Raw genomic sequence first — 27,463 nt, 5'->3', positions numbered from 1 at the left:
GATGTAACTACAGAAGAGTCAAGTTTAAAATGGAAAAAATATATAAACGCTTTGGTTATTTTTTAGCGCGATGCTAATGGTCTAATCAGATTCAATGGATTGTGCTAAGCTATGCTAATCGGATGAATGGATTCCAAAACATTAAGAATTAAATGTTTAACTCTAGGGGAGCTGTAAAATTAGCATATTTTCAAAAAAAATTTAGTGTCCCTTTAAATGCACTCTAAGTGAATCTGTGTGACGTCACTTTTTGTTGATGTTTGAACTGTTTTCAAACAAACAGAGCGCAGCTAACTCCTCCCCCTCCCTTCCGTGCTTCCAACCCCCACCCCCAAATCCTTCTTGTCGTTTATTGGCTGGAACACTTTGTTATGTTTCGTGGTGCTAGGTTTGGCCACTGTGTTGTTATTGCCGTTTGTGGAGGCTGGGCTGTCTACAGAGATTGCGTTTTTTTACAGTTTGATCAGCGGACAGGTAGCAAGCAGATCGTGAGGAGATGTTTGCTGTATGTAACAAAAAATGTTTATGGTCTAAACGTGTGAATTCGCTTAGAGCACCTTTAATTTATGGAACCTTAACAGAAATATACCATATCCTCTGGTATCTGTATTGCCAAATAATGCTAAAATTATTCATAAATCATGAACTTTTCTTTGGAATATTGAAACTTGAATTTAAGAACATTTATTTAGCAAGGAAAATGCTAGATTTGTAAAGTATTACAGTGCCTAATACAGATTGAAGTCATAAAACCCAGGCATTATGCTTTTAAATCGTGCTTCTTTACATTTCTTTGACCACCAAATCAACATTACCAGTTTTGGGGCAGTTGCTACTCTCATTTCTAGACATTTGTGTGAGTCCAGACCAGCCACTACATTTAAAATAAACTGTTTCTGTTGCCATCGGGGCTAAAGGCAGAAACTGATTCATGGCCGTACATACATGGTACGTGGCGCAACCGGCGTTGGTCACAAGCACAGGATGTCGGTGTGTTCTGGCTTCTTAACTAGCTAAACCAGCAACACAACCAGCAAAATTATGCTGGGTAACCAGCTTCATAGTTGTGATGGTCCACCAGCTAGAGCAGCATCAGATGAGCACTGGCCAGTTTGAACCAGACTAAGCAAACATAGAAATTGAGCAGTGGTTGTTTTTCTATCCTTCTGTGCCTAAAGTGATTCAATAGAGTTCTCAATTACGTTTCATTAAACATCAAGTTTGCACCTTTATTTTTTTAGACTGAAGCACAGCTCACACAATCCTTCATTCGCAGTCAAGGGTGGATTTCAGAGTAGAGACTTCAATATAGAGTTTAACAAGAAATGTTCATAATTACATCTCTGACATGTGATTGTAGACTTCAATTGTATCATTGGTACCATTTAATGTAATTACAGTCTGGGAGAAATAATTGAGGTATTCGAAAGATTTACTGTGGGTTTGTGCACACGAACAATACGTAAAAGTGCAATGTTGACAACACAAAGAAAAATACGTAGAATAGGAGTAGAAAATTAAGCACTAGAAACTGTGTAGATGAGTGAGTCATATCTAAATGAAGAGGAAGAGTCGTCCAAATAAAGGTCAAGCATGAGAGATGTGATGGAGAGATAATAGAGAAGAAAGAGAGCGATATGGAGAGGAGTTACAGAGAAATGGGTGTGTGTATGGTGGGTGTGTGAGGAGGGGGGTTATTACAAAGAGGATCTCTGTCCATGATGGTGTCTGGTGTCTCTTCTCCCAGGATTCACTCTCTGTCAATGTGTCCCACTCCCATCTTTTAAAGGACCCGTTCTTTCGGTGTTTTTGAAGCTTTAATTGTGTTTACAGTGCGCAATATAACATGTGTTCATGTTTCATGTGTAAAAAACAGGTTGATGTCTTCCTTGTTCTATGAAGTCCCCCCTTCAGAAATACGTAACGAGTTCTGATTGTGTAGTTTGTTTAGTGTGTTGTGATTTGATAGCAGCTTAGCTTGCCGTTAGCTTAGCTGGCGACGGATATATTCCTGTGGGCGGAGTTTAGTCAAAAACTCATATATTGACGTCATTAAAGCAGGAAGTAGAGGGCTGTAGTCCAAACCGGCCGTTCGCTGTAGGCTTTGAAAGAGGAATTCTGTTAAAGAAAATATATCGCCTGCCGGTGAACTTGGAGCTTTATAATTTTACAGGTATTATTTATGCTATTATAGCAACATTACACACTAACTAGGGTTTTAAAAATGGGATCAGGAAGAACGTGACCTTTAAAGTTTAAAGTTCAACATGCACAAAAAATGATTTGCCTTATAACACTCACTTGTGCTTGGGTATTTGTTACTTTCTCTAATCTAAAAAAACAAAAACATGGACAGGAACGGTGCCGGTGAGTTGAAGGCTAAAAGGATACAGCTACGACCAAAATCTAAAATCTCGCTGGATAAGTGCTGTTTTTATCCTAATCCTACCCCCAAACCTAACCCTAAACCCAACATCTGGCGAGATTTGGCTGTAGCTGTATCCCCTCTAGCCAGAACTCGAGTTGAAAGGTGCGGGGGACAATCATCTTTATTTTAAAGTGTTTAAGCAAACCATGGGAGGTTTACAATTGAACTTAGTGTTTGTGCTCTGGGCAGGATTGATTGTGTGGCTTATTAAAGTGACGTTACTTTTCTGTTATCAGAGGGAGGGACGCAAGCTGTTGCACTTAAATTTTTATGAATAATCAACTTGGATTTACAAGTGAATAGTTTGGTTCCAAAACGCAATAAATCAATTTAGACTAATTTGGGTAAAAACAGGTTTTCTACACCAAGTAAGTGACAAGATGAAAACCACTATTTTCTGTTACAAACTTTCACATAGCATCTTTAGGTTATAATAACATTAAAAATTCAAAGCCATTATTTGATTTTCAAATATTTATTATAAGAACAGATTATTTTTTCCGCAAAATGCAATAAAGTTTTTTTTCAAAATGCTTTAAATCTATTGAATAAACAAATGTGCATTCATCTTTGCCATGTTATATTCATTTAGTTGACTAGTGGTATACACTGATAATAAAAATAAACATTAATGGCATTAATCAAAACACTTACTTTGTCATATTAAGCACACTGTCATTGCTGAAGTTATACTTGGGACGTCGCCACTGAACTTTTTTTGACAGCAGTCAGCTGTAAAATGTTTCGGTCCTGCTCGATTTTCGTTGACTTTGAGTAAAATAATGGAAAGTTTTTCATAAAATCCTCTGGGGTCAATGTGTTAGCATGACAGAAGCTCGATGCTGTCGGGAGAACAAGCAACAGTCGGCATTTTTCCTTTGCATGTGTGCCTCTCAAGTAAATTATTTGATTTTGATGGCTTACGTTTCTTCCCCGCCACAGAAAACCACCTCAAGTTTATCAATGCCATTGAAAGTATTATTTTGTTTTTGTTTGTTTGTTGATCACAAAGTACAAAGTAGATGAGAAACGCCACCATTATTGTTTACTATGCGTGTAATGGTGCGCTGTGATTTGTTGAGCAAATTTATTGCATTCTGCAGAGGAGGAGGACTGGTGTTTGTCGCCGTTTGAAAAAAGTGGGAGAAAAGATGACAGAATAACACAGCGGATATCAGATTTTGCGTAAAATAAAGAATTTACTTTTAAATACTGACCTGATACAATACTGATTTTGGCGGTAACAATTAAAAAAAAAAGAATTCTTGAAGTCATTTTTTATTTCTACAAGTCGACAATTTTTTCTTGACTAGTGATTTGCTATAACCTATAAAATAAAGTTACAACAACTTATCACTACTCAGGATAATAAACAGTGAGTAGCTGAAATGACTAAAATCAAAAGTTGTAAATGACGTAAATTCAAGTTGATCATACTTAAAAATTTAAGTGCAATAGCTTGCATCTAAAGGCCCAAAAATCTAAAGGCAACAATATTTTTTTACAGTATATGTAGAATATTACTGAGTTTGAGGGTGGACTCTTTGATTGGGCCTTGAGATCAGTTACCTCAAAATGCCCAAGAAAACATTCAGGCTGCGTTCACATGGTGTGTACAGGTCCTGCAAGTCAATGCGGTTGTGAGGCCCAAAACTTTACAGGGTGTGAGTTCGGTTATAAAATGCGGTTGTCAGTTTTTTGCAGCATCCTTCCTCCACCCTGTTGCCTCACTTTCTATCCCAGTTAAGAAGGGGGGGTACTCAGGGTTCAGGCTAATACTCAGAGCTCGGAGCCCTCCCCTCGGGCAGCATGCAAACTCGTGAAATAACCAAAGTGGGTGTGAATGCAACCATATCAAGGACTCAAATATGGTAGCGTAACCGGATTCTGGTGCTGTTTGAACAGCCCCAGAGAACCCAATAACCACGCTGTGAGCAAACACCCTGGCAACCGCTACAACATGCTAGCAATGTGACTGAGTTTTACACAAGCAAACAGTACTAACATTCTCTTCAGAAAATGTTAAAGTCTAGTTTTAAGTTCTTAATAACTTTCTAGTTTTAGTTAACCCAACACTGCCACCAAACAAGCTCGCCTTGCCACAATTCTCTCCAAAATCTGTCACGCTGCGCTACTTTGATCAATTAATCCATACTCTACATTCCCTAGAGTAGGGCGCTTCCCCAAATCAAATCCCAAATGGCCCCCAACCCCCCTACAGTCAGAATATCTGATGATCTTCAATGTGTCTGTCCATCTGGCTACAGTATAACTTACACAACCCAACCGTACACACACAGACTCTTACCCGCACACATACACACGGTAGCCTGGGGCGAGGTCTGTCCTACATGGACTAGGCTTTATACCTCTCCAATCTAATCACAGTTTCCTGCACTACCAAGTGTCCATTATGTTCGACTCTGGACAAAGCCTGTTTATTATGGCTCCCAATCGAATCAGGCCTAATTCAATCAAAAGGACCATTTTTAAGCTGGATAGCTAACAAAATGTACAGAACAGAGACAGGGCGGTCTTATTACTTGTCTTCTTGGTCTCAAGTTTACTGCTGTATTCTCTGGGCTGTTTTTATGTCTCCTGTTTGGGGATGTATTAAATAACTAATAACAAAGCCCAGAGGACATCTGCAGCGTTTTTTCTTTTTAATTGTTGATTTGAGGGAAAATCTGAAGGATTCTAAAGAACAGAAACATGATAATATTGTTAAAAATGAGTTAAACATAGCTAAGGGTGGTACACAATTCTAGGTACAGTAGCTAATGACAAATGAAAATAGCCAAAATAAACAGCGCTGAAGCATGCAGCTCAATTGCTTACTTGCCATACGCACATTTTATATGTCTATATTTTAGGGATGCACCGAAATGAAAATTCTTGGCTGAAACTGAGAACCGAAAAAGAGGAAACCAAGGCCGAAAACCGAAACACCAAAAGAAATTATGCCAATTATTAGTACCATTGCATTTATAGCTATGACTGTGTACTAACTTTACGGATCACAAAACTCACCGTTCAGATCACATTACAGTTGTTGAAAATTTTATATGTTGAAAAGAAAAAATATCTTTTTTGCTGTGGGTTGTAAAATTAGAAATGTATTTGTTGCACCTAGACGGTTTCATCAGACGCACACACATGGTCGCGGTTATGCGTGTGGACGGAACTTAACTTCTGGTCTCTGTTTGATTAATGGTCTGATTAGTGGCTAAACTAGACTCCGGAACAAATACCTCATCGAAAATAACAAATGTTTTGGTTTCCTAAAGACGAGGGCAGTTGGCGATCTGTAGTTAACATTGTATACAATATTATATAATACACATTTTACACAGTAATGTTAGCTAAGTGTAGTTTTTGCAGCCCACTCTTACGAAATTTCGTGATATAGTCACGTATTTTTTTGATTCTTTTTTCGTGAAATTGTCAAGAATTTCCGCGTTTTTCGTGATCGTATAACGAATTCCTATTTTCGTGTGATTATAACGTATTAGTTACTCAACTGTTTTGTCCTATTTTCTTACCATTGTCGCTTCGGTTTAGGGTTAGATTTACATAAAATGACATTCCTAACCAAACCCAACTTTAACCCTAACGCCAGGTGACATATAAAAAAAAATTCAGAAAAAATAGTATAAACCAATATATAAAGTGGCATTCTAATGCAAGCACCAAATCTAACCCTAAACCGAAGCGACAATGGTTTAAAAATAGAAATACCAATACATGATAATCACACGAAAGCGAATTTGTTATACGATCACGAAAAAACTTGGAAATTCGTGACAATATCACGAAAAAAGAATAAAAAAATATGTGACTATATCACGAAACCTCATGAGACTGGGTAGAGTCTTTGATAAGCTTTAACTATGATTCGAAATAAGGTAATCTGCTTGTCGTTTATTTTGCTTGTTTTTCAGAACAAACTCTTAAAGGTTTATTTGCGAACTTTTACCGGAAGTTACATTTGTTTCTGCAAACGAAATATATTTTCAAATTCAAAATATATTTAACTTAGCTTTACTTTCCACAAAATGTATTTAGCATTATTTATTTAAAACATATTTTTGTTCAAAGAAATTAATTTTTTTGCCGTATGGGACTGTGTGTAATTAGTTTCAGGTGGTTGTCGGATTGTCCCGATTGGCCAATCAGAATCAAGCATTTTTAGTGTTCCGTGTAATAATACTTTATAGTCAATTGCTTCCTGTAAACAACAAGTACTTGACATACCTTGGCCAAACATAATTAATCCTGATGGCAACAACATCATACATTTGTAGCAACCATGTGTAGAACTTTTAAAATGAAATCTGTGAAGCTTACTAAATTTTGGGGCAGGCCTGCTAAAATATACTTAACTATAAATGTGACTAACTTAAACTCATGAAATATGAGCAGAACATTTTAGCGCAAATTCTTGCAGAATAGTTACAGTTGACAAATTATTACATAGAAACTTGCATGACAGTTACAAACATATGCTTTCTGACAATTTACATATAAATGTTATTATAAAAAAAAGTTTGTTAAAATTGTAAAAAAAAATGATTTAGTCAGACATATGTTCTGCTATGGTTTCATGACTGAGACTTATGCTTATGAGGTTAATTAAAAATGCCCAACTGTTGTTGTAACTTACTCTATTTTAACCTGCTTTAAAGAAACTGTAACTGCCATGTACAAACTAACTATGCTTCTAGCAACGCAAACTAACAGATGTTGTGAACTCTTTCTCTTTGTCTTTCTCTCTTCCCTCCAACAGATGTAGATCCCGCTAACAACTCAACCTCTTCCTCTTCTCCTCCTCCATATGTTTCAACTTCTCTTTCCTTTCCTGCTTTTTCTCCTTCTTCTCCTTCTCCTTCATCAGATGTCTCATATGTAGACAAGTCTCCTCCCGCGAGCCCTACGGAGAATGTGACCACAGCTGACCCTGGGCTGAGGAAACTCCCCGGTCTCAGTGATAACCTGATTCCCATCTACACCTCCATACTGGCTGCGGTGCTGCTGGGCCTGGTGGCCTTCATCATCTTCAAACGGTGAGAAGAATTGGGCTTATGATTTTTCCCATGTTGTTTTGATTTCCGTCATCATCAGGACCTGTGGTGTTAAAACACACTTTTAAGCTTTTTTTAAATGTGCTCCTAGGCTTTTCTCTCATCTGATCCATCACGAGTGCATTGTTTATTATGTGGAATCAAATTATGAGAGACACTGATCTTAGATATTTATGAAGATAGTGAGACACATTTGAGGTTCAGCTTTCAAATGCTGTGCTGCTTGGAAATATTATTATCAATCACAAATATGTATACACAATCGACCGCTCCACATTTGTATACGCGTCTGCCTTTTTGTGAAAAATGGACTAACCATATACAGGTGAGAATGTGTTGTTTTGTTTATATATCAACTTAAAGAGGACATATCATGAAAATAATTGGGTCCCCAGTGCTTCTATTAATCTAGAAAATGTGTGAAAGATCAACCCACTAACTTAGTTTTGGTAAACCATTCTCCAGAGGCATGTGAAAAAATAGGTAATTAAAATGTGTCTTCCCTTGTGATGTCAGAAGGGGATAATACCACCCCTTAATCTGCACTATCCAACCACAGCACTGCCATTTCGTGCAGAGATCAACTCATCTGCATTTAACAGGACACACACAAAAACAGCAAATTTTTGCTTACACCTACAAAGTGGCAATTTTAACATGCTGTAATAAATTATCTATATGGTGTTTTGAGCTAAAACTTCACATATGCACTCTGGGGACACCAAATATTTATTTCACATTATAAAAAGTCTTGTGAAATGTCCCCTTTAAACCTATAAAGTTATCACTGCAGACTTGGCAACGCTGGTTGCCATAACAGGTAGCTTTATTTGCTTTTTTATGAGTCAAACCCCATTCATTTTATTAAAGCTGCAATCCGTAACTTTTTCAGTAAAAAATAGACAAAAATCAGTTTTTGAGAAAATACATCTAAAATCTCCTTACTAATTAGTCAGAAGAAACGCGGCAGATATTACTTTCAGATATTATGACTTTTAGGATGTACTTCTAATGGTACATTCAATCAGGGCAAAAGCGTTAACGCTTCTCATTTACTTTTAATAGGTGACGTCATGCTTTGCCAAACTAACTTGTGGATCCGTCAACGTCACGTCACTGTTGTTATTCACGGCAGAAGTTTAACATTTCTAAACTTTTCAAGCACCAACGCATGCGTCAACCAATCAGTTGCTTTATGCAAATAACCTACTCTAGTGCGAGCAAGCCAATTACGTTTATGCAAGACCGGAGCATGTGTTGCAGCCACTGTTATTGTCCTTCCGTCAAGTGCCTTCCGTCAAGTGTTAAAGTGTGAATGTTTACGTTCTGTCACGTGTGAATGTAGGGTGACTGTCATGTCGATGTATAAATTAGATTAAAATTTACTTTGCAAATTATTTTATGTTTTAAACAGATGGCGATAAAGCCCCAAAATTATAGATAGTCGTTTCAGGTCCTTATCATTTATCTATATAAATGACAGGATTGCGCATAGAACGCTTAACGTAACAGCGTGAGGTGAAGCCAGCGCCGAGTTCGAGCGGCCATCTTGGTATACCCAAACGGCAGAGGGTGTCATTGACTTACATTCAAAATCTAAATTCACACGGTTTACAGCGTATCAGTCACACAAGATTCATGTTTAGGATATGTGTACGTAAATTAATTGTTAATTACGCTGTTATTTGCAATGTTTATGATTTAATCGGGCAGGATAATGCATTTATAAAAAATGTTAAGGTAAGTGTGTCTGCTGCATTCTGTTATTAGTGCCTTTCACACATACAGTCTTAACTGGTAATTTACTGGTAAATTGCAGTTAACAGATCATGTGTGAACAGAACCTTTCCGGTAAATCAGTGCTCCCAATTTACCAGTAAGACAGGTTGTAAGATTACCAGTAATTTACGGGTAAACGCTATGTGTGAACGAAAATTATAGGATTACCGGCATTTAGAACAGACAACGTCAGACCGCGCTGACAGCTTCGGGCCAATCATAGCGTTTTAATACAGATGACGCGTTTACCCCCGCACTGTTTACTGACGTTTCCACACACATGCTGCTTGAAAGTTGAGCACATCTGCAGTTTACGTCCACATTTTTTCACCAAAGTTGATAAAAACAGCTGACCGCCGAATTGCCGACGTCCTTAGCACGCCCTCTGTGAAGCCTAAAGTGCCAACAGTACTGTTGTTAAAAACGCATTTCGGTTTGACGTCGTCTCATTCAATGTTGTTTGGTCATGAGCAACTTCGCGACTGTTTACCACAGACATGAAAACAACAAAATGTGGACCGTGGATGTGAACGACGTGGATTGTTTACAAATACAACATTGAGCTCGCCGCGTGCTACAGGTACTTCCGCTTTCTCAACGAATTTACCGGTATTTTGATACTGATGTGTGAATGATGTCTTACTGGTAAAATAACGGAACGCCACTGCGTGTGTGAACAGCCCATTTTTGTATTTACTGGTAAATTCATTCTGGTAAATTCATGGTAATTTAACAGAATTACTGTGTGAAAGAGGCTAATGACACGGGTATAAATAAAGTTTTTTGACATTCAGCTACACGGTCAGCGTTATTTTTCTGAATAAGTTTAGGTAACTTGTAAAGATACCATAATTACATTATAATAATAACCAGCTAATTATTGCATGCACATACGGTACAAAGCATGTTATTTATTCAGATTTCAGAATGAGCACGTTTGTCATTAATACGAAATATGGTGCAGTCTGTCTGCCGATCTGATACTGTAATGAAGATGAATGTATTGTAACTTACTGTTTCAAAAGCAAAATGTACAACTTTTAGTTTATAACTATATACATGCTTAGGGCGTTTGCATTGTAATAATGTACATGGAGACTTCCGATATAAAAACAGAGACTATAGACCGTTTCAGCAGTAACAACATAAACAAGCGGCTGTCGCGGTCCGCACGTAACTTCCGGTAAACTCCGCTAAGAATAAATAACAACAAAGTTCTTTAAACGTAGTTTATTTATATAACAAGCAAAAAAACAACACATAGATTACCTAGGAAATCAAAACATTAGTTATTTTCGACGAGGCAAATTTGTTCAAGAGATCAGTTTAGCAACTAGTCAGACCATTAAAAAAACGAAACTGGAAGTAAGGTTCGGAACCAGACGTGTATCACGTGCGTCCGATGAAACCGTCTATAGTAAAGTGATGTTTTATCATTAAAATCTGATAACGTCCATTGATTTAATAGAATGTTTGAGCATACCAATTTGGCGGCGCGGTGGCTTCACAATTGTGACGTCATGCGCAATCCAGTCATTTATAAATCAGTGGTCCTTATTGAAGGGACAGCAGGGGGCAGTGGGCTAAGATATACTGTATATATAATACATTTCTTAAAAATACAAAAATATTCTATACTGTGTATATTTTAAAATATATATTCTTTGTTTATTGAGGTCTTTTTTAATTTCTTTTACAACATTTAATCTATCCTTATTTTATCCCAGCATATAAATAATATCTATAAATAAGCCATTCATATGCTGACTTCCTGAAGAGTGTAAACACTATGACGCTGTCAAAACATTGCTCTGTTTGTTTAAGTATCTCCACCAGCTGAAGGACACGAGTATAAGCTGTTTGTTCAATCATCCTCCCTTTTGCAGTTTCGTAATGATGCTCTCGGTGCAGAAATTTCAAAACAAACATTAAGACTCTCTCTCTCTCTCTCTCTCTCTCTCTCTCTTTCTCTCTCTCTCTCTCTCTCTCTCTCTCTCTCTCTCTCTCTCTCTCTCAGACAATAAAGTAGTGCAGTAAATCCAGGACGTTTAATGGTAGCTCAGTGACAAACTGGTTCAAAACTAGTTTAACATGATGATGTTTGTTCATGTTATTAATAGTTAAAATGTAGTTGCGTGTTTATAAAAAAATATGTTGGTATGAGCAGACACAAAATGAAGATTGTAGGAAAGGGTGCATACAATATTAAAATGACAACTGGAGGGTGCAACACTGACCCACATTGGTTCCTAAAGCGAGTAAACTGTAGCTCTGTTGTGCTTTCAAAACATTGTTGTGTTGGTTTGAGTGGTCCGACGTGTCAGCTCCAATAGTGCCCAAGGATGAATTACTGTACGTCCTGGGCCAATGAGGCCAGCGCCCCGAGGCCTCGGTGATACCAAAAGCCTGAACAATGTCAATGAGGTGGAAGAAGCAGTGAGAGTGGAAAATACACAAACATGAGTAACGACTTTATATTGTAAAGCGTCTGAAGTTCAGTTTGATATCTTCCAGGTGGAACAGTTGTAAGCAGAATAAACATGGAGCCAACAACAGAGCGTGCAGTGCAAACCCCAGTCAGACTCCATCTCCTGAGGGTGAGAAACTTCACAGTGATAGTGGGATCTCGGTTGACAGTCAGAGCCTACAGGAGGGGCAGGGTCCTCCACATACAGGTACATAACACAACAGGTGTTGTACATCTGTTCAGTGTCACGCTTTTAACAAATTACACGTTTCAGTTCACTAAAAATGCATTTGATTTGCAAAATGTGAAGTCTTCAATCTACATTTACGTTACATTTATGCATAGAGACAAAGCGCAGTTATGCAAATTTGAAAACCACGCCCACCGGGGGGGAACGCAATCCAACCGTCTCCATTGACTTTGTATTGCGAGAAGCCGCCTCCTTGTCATTTCTGGCTTATAACAAAAAACTGAATAATGCCTAAAAGCTGCTGTGTGACAATATGTACAGCTAACAAGCCAAAGAACCTAGAAATAAGTTTTTATAAGCTGTCGAGCCGTAAAACCCAGTCTTTAAGGAGAATAAAGTGGATCGCCGACTACGTTTCCCCCTATTGGAAGCAGTTCTACTAATAGAAGTACTTTGAAAAGCTGCCTGTGTCCATTTTTGTGTCTTTAAACGCTCGTTTTTTGGGGCCGACAGCTTATAAAAACTTATTTACAGATTAAACTTAAAAACAGATTAATACCTAAAAGCTGCTGTGTGACAAGGTGTACATCTAACAACCCAAAAAAAAAATATATACGTTTTTATAAGCTTTCGACTTCAAAAAACGAGCGTTTAAAGACACAGAAATGGATACAGGCAACTTTTCATAGTACTCCTATTAGTAAAACTGCGTCCAATAGGGGGAGGCGTGGTCGGCGATCCACTTTGTTCTCCTTAAAGGCTGAGTTTTACGGCTCGACAGCTTATTAAAACTTATTTCTGGGTTCTTTGGCTTGTTAGCTGTACATATTGTCCCAAAGCAGCTTTTAGGCATTATTCAGTTTTTTGTTATAAGCCAGAAATGACAAGGAGGCGTCCTCTCGCAATACAAAGTCAATGGAGACGGTTGGATTGCTTTCCCCCCCGGTGGGCGTAAAAAAATCAGTTAATTAGTCCCTTTGGGGGTAAAAATGACCCAATTGAAATGAATGGGAAATGCAAAAAAAAAATGTTTTTGTTATTCATCAAATAAAATCAATGCATCCAGAATAAATCTGAATATTTTGACACAGAAAGGTAGGCCTGGTACTAGAGTACAAATGTTACATAGAAAATACATGCTCAATCACACACACACACACACACACACACACACACACACACACACACACACACAAACAGACACACACAAAGGTATGGCTGCCGCAGAGAGCATTTCTTATAGAAATTGGCAAAAAACAGCCACAGATGCAAAACAAAGATGTCAAGTACTCACACAGGTGTGCGCACACACATACACACACACGTACACACGTACACACACACACACACACACACACACACACACGTGCGCACATACACACACACACACACGCACAAACACACACAAACACAGACTCACACACAAAGACACAGTAAAACTTACACACACACACACACACACACACACACACACACACACACACAAACACACTTACATTCAGTCAAATTTCAAAATGCATCAAAAACTAAAAAATTCTACTATTTGAAATAATATTTATTTTTAATGTCCTTTCTAATGTTTATATAAACATAAATTCACAAAATGTTTCACTAAAGTAGTGATGTTGAGCAGTTGGCCACATCCAGTAAAATGAATGGGTCTCTATGGGCCTCTGCTGGTCGAAGTGATTTATTTCCTAAACTGTAACCATAAACACCAAATGGCTGAATTCAACACATAATATCTAGATCAATATCTAAAAACAATTTAAATCAAATTTAGATCATAACTTATGTGAATTTTTCATAAAAATTTGATATTTTTCAGGCAAGCTAATGGTGTAGTTGAGGAATTGAGTGATAAACGGGTATAAAAGTACTTCATATCTCTCAAAACACAGCGTTATTGTATAGATGGGAAGTAAATGAAAAAAATTATATATTATTTGTATCATTAAAAATGTATATATTTTTTGTAATCACTCTGGGGTCATTTTTACCCCCAAGGAGCTATAACGTATACAGAAAAATACAGACTTATGAGGGTTAAAAATATAATCACATAGACGTAATGTTATTATTGCATCCCATTTAATATTTAACACTGTGTTGACTGAATGACTTCTCTCTCTTTTAGTGGTCAAGATAGATGGCGGTTCATCCCTCCCCATACCCTTACATACACGAGAAGAGGTGGAGAAGCTGCTAAATCGCACCTGTGAAGGGGAGGAGTCAGGGGCCAACGAAGAATCCGATTGGTGCAACCTGGCAGGGTTGCTCGGATACAAGGAGGAACACATTGCTAATTTCAAACAGGAGGAGAGGCCTGTTCAGGCCCTGCTGTGTCATTGGGCGAACCAAGATTCGGCCAGTATCGATACGCTGTGCACGGCCCTAAAGAAGATCAACAGGGAGGATATCGCGCAGAGCATCACGCCCAAACCTACAGCTACATCTAGCGTATGAGAGAGCCGCGATCATCCGTCGGTGTGCTTCAAAGCTATAGGCGCTCAAATACACACCTTATATTGTATCACTGGTGAAGTTGATGTATCGCTATATCCAAATCCTAAAACCAAATGCTGTCTTAAACTCTTTTGACCAAATCAATCGCATCTTTCACGATATTGTTTATTTTGTTAATTTGAGAACACTTTATCCACCAATAGGCTTAAATAATTAATTATCACACAAGGAGAAATCATTTAAACAACACAAATACACAAAATACAAGCTTCTTCACACTTTAGCATACCATAATATACAGTATTGGCTTTTTTTTAAACAATATTGATTTTAAAATACATAAACTACTCATAACATGCTAATAATATATAAAATGTAGCAGGTTCAGTCATTTTCTGTGCAAAACCTCAAACCATATCCACCATTTTTTTCAAAGTTTGACCCTTACCATTTCATGTACACTGTCAGTGTTGTGCTCCTGTGTTTGTAATACATGTGTGTATTGTTAGTCAATGCGCAGAACAGTATGAAGGGGAAGAAATACTGAATGCAACACCTCTACGAAAGGATGTCCAATAGCCAGTCGTCTTATTGGCTAACGTATCGATTGGTATGTAGAACCAGCTTGATGAATACAATTTATACCTTAGCAAGCTTACTGAAATAGCTGTTTTAAGCCATGCACTATGATTTGCTACTTGCGTTTGCTAGTCAGTATCAGATGGTATTGGTGGATGGACATTCTCATTCTTAATGGTCTCAGTTTATTGGACAAAAATGTGTTTAGCGCAAGATGAGCCATGAATATTCTTGTTGCGTTTTCCCAGACTGTCGTTGATGTATTCCGTGATGGTTTAAGTCAGATAATGTGACTGTAGCCAAGACAATGAATCACTTTGAGAGCTTGGAGATAGCAGAGCAACTATAATGAGAAGATTGTAGGATTTTAGGGAGAATGTAATGTTTGGGTTTACAGACTATCTTCATATTTGCTAGTTAGCTCCCCTGTGACATAATCACATGATAACCACATTATTATTGCGACACACACTCTTACATCTTTAGCCCGCAACCCATTCTCATGCGTGTGAATAGGATGCAGTGTGAGAGGCCGTGCAATATGTATGATGAACCAGTCCTTCCTGTTCACTTAACCCCTTACCTAACGCAGGGGAGGGGGGGGAGCTGATGTACACTCTCAGAAATAAAGGGACAAAAGTTGTCACTGGGACAGTACCCTTTCAAAAAGGTACACCTTTGTACCCAAAGAGTGCATATTACTACTTCAAAGGTACTTATTGGTAGTTTAAAGATACATATTTGTACCTAAATGGACCTTTTTTAAAGGGTACAGCCCCAGTCACGGCTTTGTTCCTTTATTTTTGACAGTGTACACCTTCAAATAAATATACATTTGTTTTGGTCTAGAAGACTAATCTTGGTCTTATTTTAAAGAAGACACTTTTTCTGTTTTTTTAAATCATTGTCGCTTGGGTTTGGGGATAGATTTGGGATTTGCTTTAGGATGTCATTTAATATATAGGTTTCTTCATGTTTATCTTTTTTTTAAAATCATGGTTGCTTGGAGTTGCAAAGCATTTTTGTCGAATCAACATACAGTATATTTTTTGGGCTGTCAGAAGATTAATCGCGATTAATCACATACAAAATAAAAGTTTGTGTTTGCATAATATATGTGAGTGTGTGTACCATGTGCATATATTATGTATATATAAATACACACATACATGTATGAATTTAAGAAAAATGCTATTTAGGTATTTTTTTATTTATATTTATAATATAAATATTATATATATGTAAAAGTTTCTTACATACAAACATTAATGTGTGTGTATTTATATAGATATAAAAAATTACACACAGCACATCGCACACACATAAATTATGCAAAAAAACTTTTATTTTGTATGCGATTAATCGCGATTAATCTTTTGACAGCCTTAATATTTTTTGTGTTACTTTAAATTAACAAATTAAGTTAACTTTTTTATAAGTTATGTCAGCTTATCAAAACTTAAATTAGCAGGTTGATTGACTTGCAAAACCGCACTGCAAAAAATGATGTGTTAATTTTTTGCACATTGTGTGTGTCATGCCATTTAATGCGTTATTTCATGTTAAAATAAATGAAAGGGACAACACAAGTTGTGTTGAAAACAGTGATGGGAGTGGCGCGTTACAATTAGTTCTGTTGCAGTGATTCCACTGCTTTTGGCTGTAGTAAACATGTAGCGAAGTATTTTTTTTAAGTCAAGTAACGCAGTTACAATTGGTGAAATTTGGATGAGTTGGTTACTCACGTTAAATCTATTTTGTGATAAAAGAACACATTAAATGTGTCGTCCCTATACTAACACACCTTCTGTGTTATTATTCGTTGTGCCACCCCCCATGGTCCTGCGACGTTAGATCAGAAATGTCTTGTCTGCAAGTGTTCATTTATCACAAAATAGCGTGAGTGACAAACTCATTGAAATTTCACTAATTGTAATTGCGTAACTTGAAAATATTTTGTTGCATGTTTATTGCCGCTGAGAGTGGTGGAATTACAGTAACAGAATTACTTGTGGCGCGTTGCTCCCATCGCTGTTTTTGGCACAACTTGTGTTGTCCCTTTGATTTGTTTTGGCATGAAATAACGCATTTAATGGCATGACGCACACAATGTGTAAAAAAAAACATCATTTTTTGCAGTGCGAGTTTTAACTTTGTGCTGCTTTTTTTACAGTGTGTGAATAGAATTGACATTTTATATAACAAAAAGTTGTTTTAACCCCAAACCCAAGTGATAATGGTTTAAAAAATACAAAAAGATGCGTCGTATTTAGTGAACAGGAGGAACTGGCGTATCATATGCACGCAAAATGAGAATTTGGCGTATGTATTGCATGACTTTTCACACTGTGTGCTATTTATACGCCAATAATGAGAATCTTTTGACATTCTGGTTTCGTCTTGGGAACATTTCTGTAATCAAAGTCTTTTCATTTATAGTCATTTTAAAGGTAAATGAATGTATGTTTTGTTCGTTGTAGTAGTGTTTATGTTTTTTGTATGTGGGCAGGTGACTCCGAACATTCGGGGTGGAAATAATGAGGGTTTGCTGGCCTGGTGGTCTGGCTGAAAGATGATAGCAGTATTTTTGTGTGTTTTCTTTATTATAGAGGTAATGTGACACTGGTCACTACCTGTCTAGGGTCATCACCATGACAAAGCGCTTGGCCACGCGTTCTGGGACCCAGATAGAAAAATGTTTAAGATTCAACGCACTCGCATGCCATATGCTCAACACATGACAAAGATACAACCTACTTCAAATAAACCAGTGACTTATCTAAACATTCAAGACATTATTACAAGATTCTCACTGTTAAACCCTGGACATTTCAGAGAATAGTACAGTTAGGATTGTCATACCTGGAAGTGTCAGGGAAATGAATCATGTACTTTTAGATAGTAAATATGTGAAAATGTTTTTAGTTTTGCTATAAAATAATTCTCCGGCTAGTTGTTAAGTAATGATTGTGTAGAGAAATGCTCTAATGCACTAAAAGTGTCATAATGTAAATCAGTTCCAGAGGTTGGTACGGATGGAAATCAATCCCTCTAAGTTAATTTTGTTTAAATTTTTTCCAAAACTTTTTAAATACTCAAATTGCCCTTAGTGGAACTTTTGTGTTTGATATTTCTCAATGCAGGGCGTTATATCTTCTCAGGGTTTATGTGGAGGTTTGCCCATCTGTAATATTATATTCCATGTTGTCAGCATCAGTGGCCTTATAATAGAGTAGTTTAGCAGAACACACGTGCGGGAAGCCCTGAATGAACATACGGTAGATTTATTTTAAGAAAGGAGGAAGGGCAGTTTAGATATGAAACACCATTTAAATTCTCTAGCTGCATGATAGTCAGTATTCATCCTTGTGATATCTGTTCAGTATAAAGAGGGATGCGAGAGCATCTATTATTGTTATAATATATTTGATTATTAAAGTCAGTGTCTGTTGAATGCTGAGAAATTTTAGTTTTAAACTTCGTATAATCAACATCTCTACCCACAAATGTGACCCTGGACCACAAAACCAGTCATTTTTTATTGAGATTTATACATCATTTGAAAATAAATAATAAATAAGCTTTCTGAGTCAATGCATGCATGTTTGTTAGGATATAAGACAATGTTTGGCCGAGATACAACTATTTGAAAATCTGAGGGTGCAAAAAAAATCAAACTTTGAAGTTGTCAAATTTAGTAACACATTACTAATAATAAATAAATTTGATATATATTTATGGAAGGACATTTATTAAATATCTTCATGAATTATGATCTTTCCTTAATATCCTTATGATTTTTGGCATTAAAAAATATAATTTTGACCCATACAATGTATTGTTGGCTATTGCTACATGGGTGATTCTCACGAAAACTTGGTTTTAAAAATGTCAAGCATGAAAATGTAAAAATTGCTTAAATTTACTTTTTTTCCCACCAGACATTGAAAAACAAAGCCTGGAGTAAATGGGAACATTAATTTAAAAACTTTTACTTATCATTTAACACTTTTTGTAACATAATTTTAAAAATTAGTCCTAAAAAATCTCATTACCGCAACAGTCCGAAAACATCAACACTGACATATTTTCAAAATGACATGACAAACCTGAAAGAACATAATTTGGAGATTCTGCACATGCATTTAAAATCAAAGTATTATGCTTCTATTAATTAAATTAACATTTAATAAGCATCTGTTGCGGTAATGATAATCAAAATGTCGTGTAAGCATTCTGACAAGACAATATTTCAAATTAACTGTAAAAAAATGATCTTACCTGGTAGCCATCTTGAAGTAACTGGTCCATGTGCTTGGTCACTCAAAATCAAACTTTATTAAAATTCTGTATGTGTGCTTAAACTGTTCTCAAAAAGTGTTGCGGAGGATGAGAACATCAGGCATGGACACATCATTTTCCTTCATTATTATTATACATGAATATTCAGTAAATATTTTTTCTGTCATCTAAAGTAGTCTAGCAAAACATCCATTTATTTTTTTTCTTAATATTTTTGTGTTAATTTCATTAAATTACAACATAACGCATGTTCAAACACAGCCGGACACATTGCGGTAATGAGAATTTCAGCAGAAAATGAGATAAAATTTACAATTATAACTTCTTATGTTGAAATCACACATTGTGCAAGGTAGAACACAGTATTGTGTTGATTCTGATGCTTTGTTTTAATGTTACTATATTACACATTTTAAAGCTAAAATCATTAGTGCCGTGGTGTTTCAATGGTTTCGTGAGAATCACCCACATATACCCATGCAACTTATGACTGGTTTTATGGTGCAGGGTCCCAAACGCATTTTTGAACATGTAAACCCACTGTATTTTGTATCTTAATCATTTGTATCTAAAATGAAGGCATTCTCCGTTTCTGGATGTGAATTGTTTTAATTCTTTCGCGATTATGTTTTTTTTTTTAGATTAGAGTGTAGCACTTACAATTATGATATGCATTTTTATTATAAATGCCTGAGGTTAATATCAGGCCAGTGTTGTTTTTTGTGTTTGTTTAGTATGTACATAATTTGCTTGTTTTTGTAATCTATAGTTTTGCTTTTTGTTTGTGTTTATACGCGGCCTCGAAGGCTTTTGTTATGGTCAATATTTTTATGGCCAGACTGTACATCTGCATCAAGTGATTTTGAAAAGTGGCTTGTGTCAAATCTTACCTGCCATTTTTAACCTCTTAAAGGCTTTATGCTATAAAGTCTGTCATTTGTGCCACTAGCTTCATTCCAAAACATAATGACAATTTATGTTGCCATGTTGTGCTGGTCAAGATATACAACAGATCAGCCTGTGAATAATTTAAAGTTGTTTTGTTGTTGCTTAAAATAACCTGAAAACACACTGCACCATGATAACAAGACTGAATCTTGACAGAAACTTGACAGAAGAGCTTTGTGACGAGAGACAAAACAATGACCGTGAGAAACAAAGGGGAAATGAGAGATGTACATGGATTTGTCGCAATTATCTGGACACAGGTTCAGCAGGAAGTAAAATTGAGTTGAATGTTAAACGTATTTACTGTTATGTACACTGTATCATATAAATGTGAATTTACTAGAATTCATAATGCAGTTAGTATCACAAACAAGAAATAATAAACCAAATAAGATTGCAAGTGTACATTTGTCTGATGTTTTTCTTGCTCATGCAAAGCTTCAGATCGCAGTTGTGTTATGTAGGTGTTCTGCATCTCTGCAAGATCGTGTTGATAGCCATAACAGAAATGTTTAGCACTAAATGATGGGACATTTTTTTTAAGTTTTTTTTTTTTTTTGATGAATTACTGTTTGGTGTTTTAACATGTCAGGTCAACCTATAGGGGTTTTTTCAAGAAGAAATCTCCTAAAAAGTTAGTTCGGACAAATTGAGCTGAAGTTCTCACATCTACACTGACATCTCTGAGGATTTGGGGTATTAGAAGAGCTGTTGACAAAACAAACGTCTTATTCCCCCTGTGATGCTCAGTTCAGGGTCAGTAAGCAGGCACTTTCTCACTGAATCTTACATTCCTGAATGTGTGCGAACACTCACCACTTCCTTATTTTGCTTCTGTCATTTAAATAGACATCCATATTTTTCGTCCCATTTGCACAGTTTAAATTGTGAATATCTTTTTCAATGATTTTTCTTTCAATTCTTACCTGTCATCTATTTTAGGCTGTATGTGTTCTGGTTAGAAGATTTGATTAAACAAAATTTAAGTGTTTAATAAATAGAATAAATAAATAAAATATTTTTTTTTAAATATAGACATATATACGAACAATGGCAAAGCTAGAATTAAATGTGGCCAAAGCTACTTTACGTGGTACATATGAAAGAAAACGATGTGTAACCTGTACACTAAAAAAAAATGATTCATTCAATTTACTCGATCATTTTAAGGGTAAGTGGTTGCAATCAATTTAATTAAGCTACATCTAAACAAAAGTTTTTTGTTTTGTTATTCTAATTTTTTTGTTTAAATGTAGCCTAAATAAATTGATTGCGACCACTTACATTAAAAATATTTAGTAAATTGATTGAATAATGTTTTTCAGTGTATCAAAAAGCATCAATCATGCAATCATGAACCTCATGATTGCTGATTACTTCATATTAGCCCACATTTGATAAATATTACTGCACTGACTGCACAGATTACTGTCACTGATGTAAACACAATGTAATGCTGAATATTATTATTATTTTTCTCACATAAAAAAGTTGTTCAGAAAAATCCTAACTCCATGATACACCTTAAACTTAACACTTTTGGCAAAAAAAAGTAATTTTAGCCTTTTAACAGTCATAGCAGTGTGTTTTTTCTCTTCTTCTTTTCTTAAATTTAAATGACAGAGACTTAAACAGGTAGGCCTATAAGACTGAATGCCATAAAATGTTTACATTCGGTTAAGATAATCAATTGTTTACTATGATACTATTATTTACTAAGATTTTTGAATATTTTGAGACATGTTCATGTGTACACTACAATTTACAATTTACAGTTCAATTTACTCAATTTTTAAGGTAAGTGGTCGCAATCAATTTATTTAAGTTACATTTAAAAACAAATTTAGAAAAACAAAACGAAAAACTTTTGTTTAAATGTAACTTAAATAAATTGATTGTAACCACTTACCTTAAAAAAAATGTATACCAAATAAAAATGAATAATTTTTTTTCTGTGTGGTTGTCCATAAACCAAAAAGACGCAAACATGAACTCATAGATGTGCACGCACGCTATTGTTGGGTAGGAAGCGTCGTGCCGTGTTTTCAATAAAGGCCGCAGTCCAGTCCAACACAGTTAATCTAATCATCAAACAGTAGAAAGATCACTTTAAGAATAAGAACATGACGCATTGAGCTCTGTTGTAAAACAATGAGAAAAAGAAAGACTGTAATAATCAGTCCACAAAAAGGCAAATAGCCTACTATGCAATTCTTTCAGCCCGAAATTAGCATGTAAAATTTGCAACATACGTTAATATTTTCTTAATATTTGTTTTTAACAATCTGCTGTGCTGCTGTTGAAATAAACATGTCGATTAATGGGAAAATTAATTATTGGAGGGAGTGAAAGTAGTGCATTAAATTTGGACACCCCGGACACCCTTCTAGCCCTGCCACCTTATCAGAGCGGGAAGAGCCAAAGCTTGCCTTTCTGCCGTTTTCATATGAAATTTAAATGGCTAAAGCCCCCCTAAAAATGGCCTAACGACGACCATGTTATACTGAGTAGTAATGATTAACAACATGTACTTATAAGGTTGGGGTTTGGTTTGGGGTTAGTTGTAATTATACATAATTTGCTTTTATTACTATAATAATTGCACGAAATGTGTTACAAAGGCGCAGTCAAATAAAGTGTTACTGCTCTTTCCACAACAGGGTTATATATATTATACGGTAAATTACTTGCAAGGCAGTACTGTATTGATTTCCTCTGCTTAGATTATTTTTTGAACTCTTAAAGAAACAATATAGAAAAATATATAAATGTGTTGGTATTTACTTACCCCACATACTAAATGTCAGTTGTTTTTAACTGCAATTCCTGATGTGGTAGAGAGACAGAATATTAGTGAATATTTCATGAATGACAAATAAGTTAAAAGGGTAACACTTTATTTTTACGGTATCTTTGTTACACATGTTACATGTAATTATTATAATAATAACAATTAATTATGCATAATTACATGCAACTAATCCTAAACCCCAATCCTATAGTAAGTACATGTTGTTGATGATTATTACTTAGTACTTAAATATATAATTACACTGTAACAGTGACGCCGTAAAATAAAGTGTAACTGTTAAAAGTTACAAATAACAACTAATTCTAACACCTAATGATACTTCTTTCACTATGAATGTGAAATCTTTGTTTTGTAGATTATTTGGGTCCTGTTGTCATAAAGAATCGGTAGCACTTTATTTATTTATATTTAACTTGTACATATATGGTAAATATGTTGTACTTACAGACAAATTACTTTTGCGTATCTACATGGTAATTAAATGGTATCATTACCAGTGGTACATACTTGGTAGTTATTATGCAACTCTAGATAAGTACTGGGTAATACCAGCAGTGGCGGCTCGTGACTGCTCATAAGAGGGGCGCTAATTCAAAATAAGTGTTCGGAGTGTCATGTGTGTTGCTTGCGTTTTCAAAATATGTGTTTGTTGTGTCATGTGAACCATGTGAATCACGTACAGTATCTTGTCAAAATAAGTGCCTTCTGCACACACGACAAAACCTTTTATGATAAAAAAGACGCTCACATTCACAAAATACACGCAAGACACCCCCTTAACACTAAACTCTGATAACGCATGAGATTATGTGGCAAACGCGAGCGTCTCTTTTATCATAAACCCTTTAGGATCTCTCTGTGCGCAGAACACATATTTTGAAAAAAGGAACCACATATGACGGGCTATACATGTTGTGATGAACTTCGCATCGAGCGCTCTCGAAAAAATAAGTCACACTGAATTGTGATCTTTCTTGCATCTATTTACATTACACAGACTTACAGAAGTCATGTTATAATTGATTGTCATACCCAGTGATGCCATGTTTGTAGTATGTTTACTTGTCTGGATAGTTTGGTGCATAAAAATTTCAGACAAGTAAACATCCTACAAACATGTTGTACGGTGCTTTGAGGAACATGTCTGCTATAGGAATGTATGTGTGTGTTTCTGCTTTGGTATTATAGAGCATCATCTGGATCTCTAAGCTTTTGAAGCTGTACATGTGTGCACAGTGAAACGCAATTAAACGCATGCGGTTGCAAACCAAACAATAAAATAGTTAATCGACCATTAAACCTCTGCTTTTCCTGCACTTTCAAGCAGCATTTCCTTGTTAAAAGTGTTCCTTGATTTAATCAAATCAGGAGAGGTATTGTTATGATCACCAAATTCTTCTCTAAATCAAAACTGTATCCTTTTGAAGTAAAGCTATAAAATGTTGATCTGTACCGCATATCTGGTGTCCTTTCAGTTCATGCTCTCATAAAAAAGAATAATTTTGTGATCTCTATCCTTCAACTTCAACCATTTCAAAATCATATTTTTATTATAGATGCTGAAGTGGAAAGGACTAATTCAACCCAAAATAACAGATTGTAATCATTTACTAATCCAACATATTTCAAGTCCGGTATGGTTTTCTGTTGTCTGTGGTATAGATCAGCTGAACTTTCCTTCAGGTCACCTGCAGTGATTTGAGTTTTCCTTTATTGTATTTATGAGCTGTTTACTGGCAGCTGTGTGGGACATTTTTCCTTTCATTTTCAGTTGTTCCCTTTCAAACTTCCATTTCTTAATGACATTTCAGACCATGGAGACAGTAAACAGGAAATGATTAATATCTTTTTTATAGTCATTTACTGTATTGTAAATTCCATTTTAAAAATGACATTTTAGACTGCAAAAACTGCGTCCAGGAAGCACTCAGAGCTCTCTTTATAGCTTTCCACCAAATCACTGGATTTAATTTTTGTCTTTATTTCATTTCTTTTCGTTTTATTTCACATTTTCAGTTTGCTGAGAGAGAGAGAGAGTGAGAGAGAGAGAGAGAGAGAGAGAGAGAGAGAGAGAAAGAGAGATTCATAAACTCACTTCATGTAAAAGAGCCTAAGTTGAATAAATTCTGAGATCTAACTTATGGATCCACAGAAAGAGCAACTAAAGATTAAAACAGTCGCATGAGAATATTTGTAGAAATAGCCAACAATACGGTGTATTGGTCAAAATTTTCGGCCTTTATGTCAAAATCATTAGGATATTAAGATCATGTTCCATGAAGATATTTTGTACATTTCCTACCATAAATATATATATATAAAATGCATTATTAGTAGTGCTGGGCAAAGATTAATTGCGATTTTATTCGCTTTTATTTTGTAAGCGATTAATTATGATTAATCTTTGCCCAGCACTAATTATAACAGTAATATGCGTTGCATTTGGACAAATTGTCCAAAAACAGCATTAACTTACATTTCCAATGAATTGTAACGTGGTGCTTTAATGAAAGCGGAGAAAGTGTGAATCCATATGCAAAAGGTGTTTATTAAGTAAAATCCCATAAAGGGCCAGCAACCAAATCCAAACAGGGTTAATCCAACAAACGTAATCCAAAATACAGGCAATGTGTCAGGGCAGGCGGCAGTACAGGCAACATCCAAATAACAGGCACAGGTCAGAAAACATAGGCAGATGCAGATACAGATACAGATATAACAGAAACAGATACAGGTAACAGGATAAACAGACAGGTTGGGGCAATGTAATAATCAGCCAGGAACAGCTATACAAGAAGTGCTTAAATACAGACAGACAGGAAGTGTGAACTGTGACATGGCATGATGTATATCAAAATAAAAGCCAGAACAGAACAGGATGTCAAAATAAAAGTCCAAAATACAAAAATACACAGAATACAAGAAAACACAGAACAAAACCATTACATGAATATTCTTGTGCTTTGTGCCAACAATATACACCATAAAAAATGTGACTGTTATTTTTAAAATGTTTCACTTTGTGAAGTCAATATAAATTATGCAATAAACTGAAAAAAAAATCCTCAGCATTTTTGTCAAATCAACATTGATTTTATGTTACCTTAACTTAAAAAATGAAGTTAAACAATTTCAACTTGATTTCTTAAAGCGACACCATGTAATTTTTCAACCTTCATAATAAATTTTCAAGACCCTTGTGATAGTACATCGACTTTAAATAGGTTGAATGACATGTCTACAATAGCCTGACGGGGTCTGTATCACTTTTACTCGTACTTTAAAACTTAGGGTTTCGGGTAGTAACCAGAGCACAAAAAAACTACAAAATTCAACTGCTTTACGGCATACGTCACTTCCTCCACACAATTTTTTTAACGTGAATTTCCCGGGTTTGATTCCCCTTTAAGGCAATTTTTTATATAAATTCACGATCTTGATTCATACATAAATGCGATCTTCTTTATAAATGACGGCGATTATCTTGCATGTTCCCTGTATTCAGATGCTGCATTCACGTGTTCACGTATTTACCTTTCTTTTACTGTCTATGGTATTTACATTACAATCCAGGATGCTATAGCAGTCAAACTTGCTCAAACTCACACAGTGTAAAACCAAACCCTATTCATTCACCAATCAGATCCGAGCGTTTCTCTCTTCTCTCTTTCTAATTTGCTGCGTTCCGCTGTCACTCGCGTGACGTATTACAAACGGCATACCTAAACACATCGGTTTACTTGGATTTGGAGCAACAATTTTCACACAAAAGAGAGGAAAAACGAGCGCCATTGCAGAAAATCCTGGTGGCGAGGGAGAGAGAGACGATGCAACAATATTTGTTTAGAAAACGGCAAGGAAATACTTCTGATCGTTTCTCAATTGGAAGGCTGCAGCCTCCGGAGGTCAAATATGCAGGCTGCATACGTCATGAAGCCTGGTTTATTAAGGTAAACTGAGCATTACATTCGCAAGTCATAAGCATACTGCAACAATTTACGATTAACTTAATAGTCAACTTTATAATTGTTAATATTCTGAAATAAGACAGTCTTGATGACATATGCAGCTTAGAAATACGACATCCAGAGGCTGCATCCTTCAGATTGAAAAACGGCTTCTGCCACAACGAGTTCCTCCTCAGAAAGTTGTAACATGACTGCGTTTCTCCCTGATGCCTCAAAATGTTGATCGTTTAGCGTTTAAAGGTTTAGTTTTTAGTTTAGTTTTAAGGTTGGTCAGTTCTTTTCCTTTGCGACAGTGCTGCGGCGCTTGTGGCCTCTAGGGGCGCTAGGCGTGGGAAATACATGTCTAGCGCCCCCTAGTGGCCAAAAAGTTCCGCGGTGTGCCTTTAAAGAGTAACTAAACCCCTGGTCAGAGCCTGACTCCACCCACTGACAATATTTGAAAA

At 36.0% G+C, this 27,463-nt stretch overlaps 1 protein-coding gene across 2 annotated transcripts in view; it reads left to right on the top strand.

Annotated features, from left to right (window-relative positions):
• ngfrb (nerve growth factor receptor b) overlaps positions 1-15,553 on the top strand; it is a 61,681-nt gene extending 46,128 nt beyond the window's left edge. The window contains exons 4-6 of one of the 2 annotated variants that reach the window (XM_055176405.2): positions 7,323-7,491; positions 11,803-11,963; positions 14,083-15,553. In XM_055176405.2, the coding sequence (XP_055032380.2) occupies positions 7,323-7,491; positions 11,803-11,963; positions 14,083-14,411 (659 nt within the window). In that variant the 3' untranslated portion in view covers positions 14,412-15,553. Of the gene's footprint in view, positions 1-7,214; positions 7,492-11,802; positions 11,964-14,082 lie in introns of both variants that reach the window. The other variant, XM_055176404.2, reaches the window with a different exon arrangement.
• Positions 15,554-27,463: the final 11,910 nt, after the last annotated feature.

Source organism: Misgurnus anguillicaudatus, chromosome 4, assembly GCF_027580225.2.
Source record: "Misgurnus anguillicaudatus chromosome 4, ASM2758022v2, whole genome shotgun sequence".
Lineage (NCBI taxonomy): Eukaryota > Metazoa > Chordata > Actinopteri > Cypriniformes > Cobitidae > Misgurnus > Misgurnus anguillicaudatus.
This window is presented reverse-complemented; position numbering and strand designations above follow the sequence as displayed.